Source organism: Vulpes lagopus, chromosome 8 (assembly GCF_018345385.1).
Source record: "Vulpes lagopus strain Blue_001 chromosome 8, ASM1834538v1, whole genome shotgun sequence".
Classification (NCBI taxonomy): Eukaryota; Metazoa; Chordata; class Mammalia; order Carnivora; family Canidae; genus Vulpes; species Vulpes lagopus.
This window is the reverse complement of record NC_054831.1, coordinates 91,109,000-91,121,799: the sequence shown is the minus strand read 5'-3', so window position 1 is coordinate 91,121,799 and position 12,800 is coordinate 91,109,000. Positions and strand designations below refer to the sequence as shown.

The following is a 12,800-nucleotide window of genomic DNA, read 5'->3' as shown; positions in this document are numbered from 1 at the left end:
CAGCTGCCAAATGAAGCGGGCTCTTGTCATTTTTCCATTTTACAGGTGAGGAAACCAAGAGGTGTGAGGTATGGCAAGCTCACTGAACTAGTACGCGGTGCCACCCCCAGTACGTGAACATGACTGGGGTGCTGCAGTGATTCTCCAGGATGTATACTGCCTGGAGCAATAGCAAAGCTTACCCCTCTGGGCTGGGGAATGGGGGGGGCAGGCAAGACAGGTGCAGCAGAGCCCGTTCTGCAGTGACACCACGTCGGCGTTGCTGCTTTAGCACGTGAAGAGAGGACGAGAATGGGGAGCATCTGATTTATATCAGACAGGTCCCCATAATGCACTCAGGCCCCATGGCGACGGGAGCAGGGGAAGGAGAGCAGTCGTGCTAATGTTGTCTTCCTCCTCTTTTCCCTCCCTTCCCTCTCTTGCAGGGGTTAACTCCTTCATGGTTTACATGGCCTATAAGGATTTGTATCAAGTGTCCAACACAGAGGTAACAAGCCATTGGCTGTGTGGTTTGAGGTATCTGGATGGGTTTCCCATTGTTGTTGGTGACCTTGGCTCTTTGAGCATGAGTCACTGTGGTCACTGTGGGTGACTGCTGGGCCAGAGTGCTTCGTAAAGCCCTTGCGGTCCATGCTGCATTTTAAATAAGGTAACAGGCAGGGTGCCCACGCAAGGCAGACCAGGAGCTAGAATTTCCACTGGCAGCAGCTTTCTCAGAAGGACAAGAGGAAGGGCATGCCGAAGTCTCCATCTACCAAACGAGCCCTAAACCCTGCATGAGCTCATTGGAAGTACGAGCTGCTCTGGCTTTGCAGGTTTAGGGAGGGCCTTCTGTTGTTTGGGGTCGTAGCTATCTCTGACTCTCCCGGACATATGCTCAGGGCATGCGTTGGTTTTACATGAATCTCACGTTTTCAGAGGAAATACAAGGAATGAATTCCCATCGCTCCTGGGTACGAGGTGACAGGAGGTCTACCTTGAAGGGTTAGGGAATAGGGATGTTAGCTGTCCCTCCTGCTTCTGGCCCTGCTGTAGCAGCCCTCAGGGGCACTTGCTGAGAAGGATTGTGAAGGTCTGTCCCAGCAAAACAGGAAATAATACCATTAAACGTGTGCTGGAGGCAGAGTAGAAGGTTCAATGGCACTATGTGTACATTTGCCCTGTCCGCCAAGGAGACATGATCTGTTCTTTACAGAGACAGTTTCCTAGAGTTCCTTTGGATTTGGAACTCTTTGGTCGTGCATGATTTAGTCTGTGTTTCTTGCCCTAATCACCGGTTTCCTCTGGTTTTCCTCATTTGTTTTATCTACGGCCCTATTAATCGACCCCTGTGTGATGTTGCGGAAAGCCTCAGTGGCTTGTGAAGGTGACAGCCACCCTTTCTCTTTCAGCTCTACGAGATCTTCACCTGTCTAGGTGAGCTGGGAGCCATCGCGCAAGTTCACGCTGAGAATGGGGATATCATTGCTCAGGTAACGCCGCGCAGCTCCCCAGAATGTGCTCCCTGCACGGGCTCGGGTCTCCAGCCCTCCTCTTTCCTTCTTCCTTCTTCAGTATTGCATGAGCTCTTCATGTGCATGAGGCATGGTCCTAAACACTGTACTGAAAACAGAACCTGCCCTAAAGCACATGCCAGGCTAGGAGGAGGGAATGAAGATAAGCGAGGGAGAAAGGTGAGAACACTGAAATAAAGAGCCATCCTGGGGGATGAGAACAGGCGTCCCAGAAGAGGTTTTCGAATTGGGCCATGTAGTGGGACTGCATCGCTGATTCTCTTTGAAAAGGGAGTCTAAGCTCCATGACGTTCTCTGTCCTAGAGAAAAACCCTAAGACAGCACTTCTCAGAAATCCGATCCAGGACTGTAGAACTCATGGCTTTAGATGATAAAGAATGTAGGTCTTGGGGTGATCAGATACCCCGCTGGTTTCCTAGAAGTTATACTGAGAAACTGAAGGCAGGAGTGAAGAAATCAGGCCCCAAGGCCCAAAGTGATCGTTAATAAGGAAGCAGAAGGCACTCTCCATCTCCTGAGTCGCTTAATGGGCTCGTTGCACAGATGTGTCGTAGCCAGGGTCTTGTTTATCTCAGAAGCATTCAAGATTGGCCTCCACTAGGAGGAGGCAGCTAGAGGAGTGAGAGCTCTCTTGGTCCATTTAATAACGTCCATAGCAAAATCCATTATTCATTCTTTCAAAGAGTATGTCCCGAGCATTTTGTGCCAGGCACGAGGCTATTGAGGTGAGCCCAAACAGACGCATTCCACAGCTCACTTGTCCTTGGGCTGTGCCTTCATTTTAGAGGTTGTCCGGGATTTGGTGAATGTGGTCCACAGGGATGTGGGAACCGTGGGGCCCACCCTGTCTCAGACCCGTTAGCTTCTAACGGCAGGGACCATATGGCGAACGCTTGCTTCTGTGTACCTGGCACTGGTAAGCGCTCCAGTGTATTCTCAGTCAATCTTTACCTGGACCTTCAAGGATGGCTACTGTCTGCCCTGTTCAGTAGAGGAGCATGCTGGGCTCAGAAGGATTAGGCCACCGGCCCGAGGAGCACAGCCAGTAACTGGGAGAAGAAAATCTTAGCCCTAAGGCCTTGTGGCTGAGTGGGCATCTTCTCTGAGTTGGTGTCCTGGGCCTGTTGCTCCATGAGCCCAGGTGTAGGTCCCCCAGGGAGACAGCGCCTCCCAGCAGGACACGTCTCTAGCTGTTAGGGTTTCACACTCTGGATGTTCACACTCTCACCAGCAGAGGAAGTGAGCTAAACGTGTAGTTTCCTCTTGCTGACCAAGGAGCTTAATGAGTCAGACCCCTGACAGCCCTTCCCCTCGTCCCCCACACACCCAGAGATAATGGAATCATTTTCCAGAGAGGGTCCAGTGCTTACGGGAGGCGTATCCTGGTGGCATTAGGGCCACATTCCTCCACTTGCTTGGCATTTTCAGGGCAGCAGCCAGAGGATCCAGCCCTCCCTCCAAGATGCCCTAGGAACCAAACTCCCTGCTGTTTCCTTCTAGACCCTGTAGAGGCAAACAGGCTCCATTACGAAGCCCCCTTTCCAGCTTGCTCTAGTGGCTCCTTAGCCCAGAACTGTTTCTGCTTCCGCCCTGCCCCATCCTCTCTCTTCCCTACCTTGTGAAGGATTTGTTTGTTCTCAGGGAAAGAAAGAACGTTTTTCCATTTGGATGAGTTTCTTGTGTGTGTTTATTATATTCAGACTGAGCCGAAAGATTTTATCACAGTGTCTAAATGAAGGCAGCTGGTGTACTCAGAGCTGAACAAGAAGTCACCAAAGAGCAAGAAGAAATCTCTTTCGCGCGAATGTATTCCTAAGGTTTCAAGTGGGCAGGGCAATCTGAGAGTGTAGCACCTTTAGCCATTCGTCTATTGGTATTTATTGAGCACCTACCGTGTGCTGAGCCTTGGAGGGGGAAGATGAAAAAGACAGGGTTTCTTTCCTCATGGTGCAAACCAGAATCATGTCATGGCCCACACTGTGGTGTGATCACAGCAACGGGTAATGCCTCAAAGTGCTCATGTGCTCACTGCTCCCCCACCCAGGTACGGCTTCCGTAGGCCTTTGCACACCCTCCTTAATCTTCCAGCTATAGGGACACCATGGCTTTTAATGGGACTTCCCAGCAGGAGCAGTGCATTGAAATCACCTGTGGAGCTTAGGGATTCCTGGGATTCTCCTAGTCCTGGAGATTCTAATTTAGGAGGTTGATAGTGAACTTGAGGCAAGTGTCGTTTGAAAACGTTCCCTCTGTGATTTGAACGGGCTGGGCCGGGCCACTGTCACTTGAGCGAGCTTCCTCCTGTGCCCCCTGCCAGTGCTGTCTGAATAAGATCAAAGTGAATGTGTCAGGCGACACAGAAGAGGCTGGGGCTGGACACTTCTGCCTTGGTGTGACTTTAGGAGGCAGCGCGGAGCGGAGACTTACCGAGGTTGAGAAGTCAGTGTGTTCGGCCCAAGTTTTGACAAATGAACCCGTGAGAATGAAAAGTGAAGAAGAAACAGTAAGAATGAAAAGTGGGGGTAGTGAGAATGAAACAGTAAGAATGAAGTGAAAAGAATGAAAAGTGAAAAAATATTTTGCTGCAAAAATCCGCCTTGGCCCCTTTCTCTAATCCCATAGAGTGGGAGACAGTGATCACTTCTCACAACTGCTTAGAGTGTTTGCATCTTTCTTTTTGCCCCTGAAAAAAAAAACTGATATGATTCAAAACAAAACAAAAGACAACAAAAAATATTTCTTTGTTGGCAGGGAGAAGGGCTCCCTTCCTTTCTAGACATCTCATAGTTCCAAAGTGCTGCGGGGGCTCTGTTCGGGTCCCTCCTTCTCCCTCGTTTCACCCACCGCAGTGCAGAGGTTCATGGGATCTGGCCCTTAGGACTTGGAGAGCGGAGCCCAGCAGAACTGCCGAGACGGTGGCTTAGGGTTTGTGCCAGTTCCAATTAGCCCACGGGTGTGTTCGCCGCCCAGCCACCTGCTTCTTCCAGAAAGCTGGCCAGAAGTCTGAGGAATGTAGCCCTCAGCCCTGAGGGGTAGGACGTCTGTCACCAAACAGCCTAACTGAATAGAATCTGACCAAAAGACGAACTCAGGTAATGCTGTTCAGAGGCATTATTTCGCCTGGCTAAATTCTGAGGCCATTTATTTCAGCCAGAAATTTAAGCCACAGGAAAGCCTGAGGGGTTTGTTAGAGCGCAGATTCCTAGAATTTCAACTCTGTTCTGACTTAAGAGAGGGCCAGACAGCCGCATGGCCACAGAAGCAAGCCAGGTGATTCTGGTGGAGGTGGTAGGTGTCCAGACCTTGGGAAACACAGCACAAGAGGCATAAGCGAGCTGGTCTGACTTTTGATGCGTAATGGCAAAAACACTTTTGATTTTCTAACAGACAGCTGTCCTTTTAATTAAGAAAAGCCACCCTGAACTTTTTTTTTCTTCTCTTAGTTAAGACTTGACCCGATTTGACAATTCCAGATGGAGCATTAACAAATGTATTAAACACACACATTTTATTCCTTTAGTTCCCTTGAACACTTCTTCAGATTAAAATACACCAGCACCGGATTTCCACACCTCACTTGAGCTTATCTCAGAACTGGTCTGTGTTCTTTTCTCATTGTAGGAGCAAACCCGGATGTTGGAAATGGGGATCACTGGCCCAGAAGGCCACGTGCTGAGCAGACCAGAGGAGGTGAGTTGCTGGGGGCTGGGGAATGGAGGAGAGGACAGGACAGCAGTGGAGGTGCTCTGTCTTCCCAGCATCTTCTGGGAGACTCCCCAGCAGCCTGGCTGATGGCCCTGCTGGACACTGGACACCTAGAGAGTTTGTGTTCAGCCTGCCTTCACCAGACACGTGCACACAAGGTGTAGGAGCAACATTCAGGAACGGTGGGGAGAGTCTGTGAGTACCAGACAGCAACATTGGAACATTTCTTCCAAAGGCCACATGTCTGTGTGACCAACTCAAGGGACTCAGAGAAAAGTAGAAAAGAATGTAAGGGAAATGCTAATCTCTCCAAAGAGAGCATGAGGTGGAGGGCACTCCACACCTGTTCAGTTGGAGAGGTAAATACCTAAACCCTTTCTTCGTCGGCGTGCATCTCGAAGACATTTGCGCTTCCTTCTTATTCCATATTATATTCTCAGCCCTGCAAAAGGAAGTATCAGCCACATGTGTAGTAGGTGGAGTGGGTGTTTCGTAGACATTATGTCTATCGATTTGTGTAAGGTGATGACTAAGTCTGGGTCGGGGAGTTTCCCACGTATAAAATGAATGATGAACAGGGACTGCTTAGCAGCTGACGAGTGAATAAAAACTAACTAGTGGCCGATTGCATGTGTTTGGGACGTCGGTAGCTTCAGCTGCTGGCACAGGGTACAGAGCTGGGCTTTGGCTGCCCCAGGGCTGTGAGCATATTGGCTTTGGGAGGCCAGCCCAGGAGCAGCGCCCAGAGTACATTCAGGACCTGGTGCATGAGCGAGGTGACCCCGGATCCTGCTCTGTCACCCCCCGCTCTACACCCCCCCCAGGAGGTAGAAGGACGAGTCAGAGCCAGAAACCAGTGGTATTCCTTTGGCCCATCGCTTTTAGAGCTTTTTAAAAACTAAACGGTAACGCGCACCCTGAAGAGTGTTCCTGGCCTAAAGATCAAGGAATTCTCACGAGCTGAGGACACTTATGTCACTAGTGCCCCACTGGAGAAGCAGAGCACTGTCAGCACTCCAGAAACTCCTCTGCGTCTAATGAAGTTGTTCCCAGTTGAAATGATTCATAAATATTTCACAGCATTCCAGAAAGGTCTGTCTCCTAAAGTCCTTTCTGTGGGACACTAGCCCATACCTGGAGCTGTGCTGATTGCCTTAGTTGTCCTTGCCACTGTTCTTCTGGGTGGTTGGCATTACTGTTGCATGAAGGAGCCCAAGCTCGAGAAGTTAACAGGCTCCTGGCTGGCTACTCCTGCGTGAAGGCTAGGAAAGCTGTTGATGGCGTGTGAGGGGGCCAGGGTGATCAGCACTGTTTGTGAAACTTTTCCTAAATGCTGGTCACTGTAGAGATTTGCTGGCAAGATTGATTTCTGTAGCAGCAGCCAGGGGATTTCTGAGCAAAGTCTATTTTTGTTCCTTGGTTTGTTTTTCCAGCCCCCCCGCCCCACTCCTCCTGTTCCCGTCTCCTTTTTAGTAAAAAGCTTCTAGCAGTAGATCTGGACAACCCTGGAAGCCCTTTAGGGTGAAGCTGGAGGGTGATGTAACCTTCCAAAGATAGTCATGTTGTCAAGGTGCTGAGAAACCTGCAGGGCTGGGAGGGAGTGGTATCAGAGGGGCCAGGGCCGAGGCCATGGGGAGCAGAGTGGGGAGCACAGGTGTGATGGAGGAGGGATGGGTGGAGGAGGAGCCAACCACTCTTCAGCTCAGAGCACGCCTAGCTACTGTCCCCGGGGATGCTGGGCAGAGAGCTGAACCCGAGCTTTGCTCCAGAAGTCGGGTGCTTCAGGAAGGTGGCCGTATTCACCTGTGGTTGGGGGCTCCGGGGGCTTGTCCCCTGGGACCAAGAACAGGGTGGGGGGGCACCAGGACCCACCACGTCCTAGAGTCTCTCTGTTGAGCCACATCCATTGAGGGCAGTGGCTGGTTTGTGTTATGCAAACACTGGGCATCTGCAAGCTATTTTTGGTACTTTTTAAAGTGTTGGGCTGCATAGGCTGACCAGAATGTCCTATCCATCCAAAACAGAACTGTTGCCGATTGGCTGAGGGAATGGTAGCAGCAGCTGCTTCAGGCTGAACCATACTACCATGGGCCTGGGGCAGTGGCACGGGCTCCCCCACGCTGGTCAGGAGCTGCCATCAGCGATGAGACCAATAGCCAGCGTGCCAGGCACGCTCACCTTGTCCCAGGAATGGGCCAGTTGCCTTAAAGGATGAACTCAGAATCCTCACAACAGCCCTATGGGCCGGGTCCTATTTCTGTTCCCATCTTACAGGAAACTGAGGCTCTGGGAGGTGGTGTACAGTACATGAGGTCACCCATCTTCTCTGTGGCAGAACCAGAACTCAGACCCAGGCCATTTGAAAGAGCCTGAGCTCTAAATACCCTGCTTTGTTAATACAGTAAGGGGAAACTCATTATTTCTTACTAAATAAATTCAACACAGTTGGTTAGCGTATTTGAACACATAGATTCTACTTTTGAGTGGGATGGAAGAAATTGAGAAGAGGAGAAGTCTCTGCTGAGAAGCCTGGGAATTTTTTTTTTGGAAAGACTTTATGTACTTATTTTAGGGAGGGAGAGAAAGAGCACAAGTAGGGGGAGGGACAGAGGGAGAGGAGAAGGAGAATTTCAAGCAGACTCCCTGCTGAGGTGCAGAGCCTGATGCAGGGCTTGATCCCACAACCCTGAGATCATGGCCTGAGCTGAAATCAGGAGTCACCTGCTTAACTGACTGAGCCACCCAGGGGCCCCAAAAGTCTGGGAATGATTAGTGTAAGAAATGCCTGCTGGAACTGCCACCACTAACCATCCATTGCTGCAGGGAAGGATTGGATGTTTAATTACCTTTACTGGTTATTGTTTCCCTGTTGGTGCTGGGATGCTGTTTTGCCAGAGAATCTGTCTGGGAAGACTGGGGAGCAAAGGCTTCCATCGCATGCAGCCTTTGGGATAATCATGGGGAGAGGAGGGAAGCAACCAAGGAAGGCGAGGGCAAGACTGTGAGAAGCCAAGTGAAGTGCCACAGTGGGGACATGGTGGATTGGGGGCGTCTAACTGCAGATCCTGTAGGCTTTTAAGCTCTGCGCTGTGCTACATTCTCAGTTTGCAGAGGCAGGGGAGTGGCACTCTGAGAGGCTCATGCTTCTCTTGACTCCTGTGACTTCTTTTTGCAGCTGGAAGCTGAGGCTGTGTTCCGTGCCATCACCATTGCAAGCCAAACCAACTGTCCACTCTACGTCACGAAGGTCATGAGCAAGAGCGCAGCTGACCTGATCTCGCAAGCCAGGAAAAAAGGTGATTGGTGCTTCCAAGAGCTCAGCCCCAGCCATGTGGCTCCTTCCCTGCTCTGGCTGTCCTGTAGAAACGGTGCCAATTTTGCCTTGCTCTCTGGGAAGCCCTTCCTCCATGTTAGCCCAGGGGATCCTCTCAGTGTCCTGTGTGGATGGCAGGACCCTGGCATTTCTCCCACTTGGCAGGTTGATTAACTAGGCTCAGGAGGGTGAGTGGTTTGTCCAAGATGGCTCAGCTTCGGTCAGCTCTTGGAGGCATCTTTCTTCCTCCCTTTGATCCTTCATGGTCAGCTCACGTTATCTGAGCTTTATAAATGGACATACTAGTCAAAATGAAACTGGATGTAGAAGTCCAAGATCCAAGTCAAATGGATTTAAACAAACAAAAGTAAATTATTGCTTGAAGGTTTTTCAGGCAGAGCCAGATCAAGGGGTTCCAACAGTGATGTTGGGGCTTTATCATTCTTCATCCTTTCTTGTCTCTGCTTTCCTCTCTGTTGGCTTTATTTTCAGTGTGAACAATGATAAGAATGAATGCTGAGAAGCACCTGTTGTCCTCAGTAGTTGTTGAGGGGACTTGGTGAGGAAGTAGAGTACGTTGTTTCCAATGGCTCAAGCAGAAGTGCCCGGGAGGGCTCTGATTGCCTTGGCTTTGGGTCTTGGGCCTAACCCTGATCCAGTGTCTGCTCTGGGGTTTGTGTAATCGATCGGCCAGGGTTGAGGGCAGAGTGCAGGGGCAGGGTCTCCCTACCTGAGCCACACAAATTAGCCCAGGTAATTTTGAGAAGGGGGTTGAATGGGTCTCTGAAGCTTGTCTGGTGGCATGGCCTTCATGCCCTGGGGCTCTGTCACCACCGCCTTGTGACTTGTGCTACTTTCCTCCATTGCTGTTAACTTGGCCTTGTTTGCTCATCTGGTGTTGAGCGCAAGTTTACTCTCACTTCAGAGCTTTCTTTTCTGCTTTTAGTTCTTGTCTTCAGTGGCACACAAATGGGCTCACTTGTGATCAGAGTGTGGTTGAGAGCCTGGAGGTGTGGGACCCTGTGTTTGGTTGGGAGAGAGGATTTATTAGCTCCCCCCACCCCCACCCCACCGTGTATCATGTTAGCAGTAGGTGCCAGTAGCCATTCTGGTCATGGGGAGCCAAGATAAGGGACTCACCTACCAAACTCTGAGCTGGTCTGTAAAGCCCCACATGTGAATGGCTCAGGTGGCTAAAAATAGGCCCCCTGACTCTGATGGCTGAGTATTCAGCTGCCTGCCCTTCGGGCAAAGGGTACTCTTTTCTTCTGGGAGGGAGATCTTCCTAATTGTCTAGACAGACTTTGTAGCTCCCACATTCTCAGGGCATCTCCTGCCTTATGCTGCTCACAGTAAGCCTGCTGTTTTCTTTCTCTGCTTTTAAATGTCTCAACATGACATGGTGTGGTTGCTCTACTGGATGTGAGTCATCGGGCAAGAACCAGGAAAGCAGCCCAATCTTCCTTACCCATTCTTGGAGAAAAGCAAAAAAAAAAAAAAAAGGGAAATGTATAGGGAACCCTCTCACCCTCTCCCCAAGACCACCTGCCATACTTGCTCTCAGGCCTTTTGCTCATGGCTACAGCCTCCCTCAGAACCATTCTCAGGATAACTTGAGGGTCTCAAGGACACAGTGTTCCAGCTACATGCTGGGCCTTATTTTATTTTATTTATTTTAAAATCTTATTTATTCATGAGAGAGAGACACAGAGAGGCAGAGACATAGGGAGAGGGAGAAGCAGGCTCCCCACAGGGAGTCCTATGTGGGACTCTATCCCATGACTCTGGGATCACAACCTAAGCCAAAGGCACACGTTCAACCACTGAGCCACCCAGGGGCCTTGCTGGGTCTTATTTTAAACTCATGGAGAAAGATCCCCATCCTTCACCTTCTGGCTCATGATCGTTTGGCCAAAAGAGCTAGGATAGCTGTGTCTCCAAGGTGGCAGGGAGGCAGGGAGGGCTTGTTTCAGGGCCGAAGCACTGATTCCTGATATGGAGGACAGGAAACATCTCGGGACCTGTCATTCTCAGGGCAGGAGCGGGGAGTACTCAGAGCAGGGAGGCAGTGTAGCAGGGCTCATTCTTCCCTCCTGAGCCGATGTCCAGTGTGTGCGCCACCAAGTGTCCTTGAGCAGCTCTGCATGACTGCTCAGAATTAATATTAGGGATCCACAGTTTAATGAGGACCAGCTGTATGCCCCACACTGGGATAAATACTTCAGACTTATTATTATGTAGAATTGGCAAAGAACCCCGAGAAATAGCCATTCTTATTCCCATTTTTCAGATGAGGAAATTGAAGCACAGTGTGTCAGGATCTCCCAGCTGGGACAGCTGGTATTCAAACCCAACTGTGATTACAATATTTATTATACTCTTCCCATCTAAAGACAGTCCAAAGGGGGAGTTATTCTACTTTTTTTAAAGAAAAATATTATTTATTTATTTGAGAGAGAGAGAGAGAGAGAGAGAGCATAAGCAGGGGGAAGAGGCAGAGGGAGAGGGAGAAGCAGACTCCCTGCTGAGTAGGGAGCCTGATGCAGGGGCTCCATCCCAGGACCCTGGGATCATGACCTGAGCTGAAGGCAGACGCTTAACCAACTGAGCCACCCTGGCGCCCCAGAGTTCTTCCACTTTTAAGATCATATTTCTCTTAATAGTGCCTGAGGGCTTGTCTTGACCTCCATTTCTCTTTGTGGTCCTACATGATTTAGTTGGGTAAATTGTTTTAGAGAGCCCTTGAAATTCTCATTAGGCTTGTGTGGATCCTTTTTCCTGTTATCCCAAAGAGCAGGGCTGTCCTGTAGGAATCATTGCCATTGATTCCTTCTTCAGCCCATGGCAGACATCACAAATCAATCTTGACTCTTGAAGTGAAACCGGAAACATATTCAGAGTTCTTTTGACAAAGAATTCCAGGCAACCAAAACCAATAGATTGGAGTTGAAGGAAGTCAAGACCTATTTATAATTTTGTCCATAGAGCTTTCCTCCTAATCTTTGACATTACGGGGAACTTGAATGTAGAAGATAGAGGACTGAAGCTGAGAAGTCCAGGGCTTTATGAGGCATCCTTTGCCCAAGATTCTAGTGTAGAGAAACTTGGTACCAATCAACCTTCTGTGAGACAGCCTTCTTTTACTCTGTCCCTTCTTCTTTAAGAAATTCAGCTTAGATCAGTTTATTTCCTAGCATCCCTCCTCCCCACTGCTTGGTGTAAGTGTATAAACCCTAAATTCCAGACATGGGATCCAAGAAGTGAGCCTCATCTTTGATTTTTGGGTGCCTTTGAGCAGATCACTCCCTGTTTTAGGTTACTGAGTAACAAGCATGGTGGAAAGACCATGATGAGAGCCTTTTATCCAAGGGAAAGGACTTACTTAGTGGAACCAAAGCATGTCCTTGCAACAAGCAGGATCTAGTAGTTTCCAGTGATGGAACACAGGGGGCTTTGGGCCCCTACCCTGGGAAGGAGTGGCAGTAGCCTAGGAAATCACATTCACTGAGCATCTCCTGTGTGCCAGACACTTGGTGCCTATTCTGTTCATTTTCAGAATTCTGAGAAGCAGACGTGATTGTGTTTCATCTACTCCAGGACAGACCTAATCCACATTTTAATATTTAGTATTTCTGAAATGTCCATGAATCTTAGAATCCGTATACATTTTTTGGTTTTGCCTCAAATATCAATTTGTCGCAAAATTTAAGACTTAAAGCTGCATCTTATAACCAATGGCTTCTTGAGGACTAGGAGTACAACATTGTTGACATTTAGTAGATAGAAAGACAGAGGCTTAGAAAAGGCGGACACATAGACATGACCCCAGGCTTGCATGACTTCAGATCCACAGCCCTGGCGAGGGCCAGGGGCCATGATTATCTGAGCCAGGTCTGGAGCAGCACAGACATTATACAAATCTATTGTCTACTTCCTACCCTTGCAGGAAATGTGGTTTTTGGTGAGCCCATCACTGCCAGCCTCGGCACAGATGGAACCCATTACTGGAGCAAGAACTGGGCTAAGGCAGCTGCGTTTGTGACATCCCCACCTCTGAGCCCTGACCCGACCACTCCTGACTACATCAACTCCTTGCTGGCCAGGTTGGTGCAGGATGATGAGCAGCATGTGTCCCGTGGAAACATCGTGGGACCAGGGGGATGAGGACTAGAGCAGCCCACTCATCAGCTAGATTAGAGTCTGCAGTGAGGAGAACACATGGAAAACAATGGGCTCTTCCCCATTATATTTTACAAATCACTAACAGT

The 12,800-nt window shown here is 49.5% G+C and overlaps 1 protein-coding gene across 2 annotated transcripts in view; it reads left to right on the top strand.

The window, feature by feature from the left end:
• The window catches only part of DPYSL3 (dihydropyrimidinase like 3), a 120,261-nt gene that overhangs the window by 96,618 nt on the left and 10,843 nt on the right, over positions 1-12,800 (top strand). For both annotated transcript variants that reach the window (XM_041766692.1, XM_041766693.1), the window contains exons 5-9: positions 426-487; positions 1,392-1,472; positions 5,136-5,204; positions 8,395-8,515; positions 12,479-12,635. In XM_041766692.1, coding sequence (XP_041622626.1) covers positions 426-487; positions 1,392-1,472; positions 5,136-5,204; positions 8,395-8,515; positions 12,479-12,635 — 490 coding nt within the window. The remainder of the gene's footprint in view (positions 1-425; positions 488-1,391; positions 1,473-5,135; positions 5,205-8,394; positions 8,516-12,478; positions 12,636-12,800) is intronic.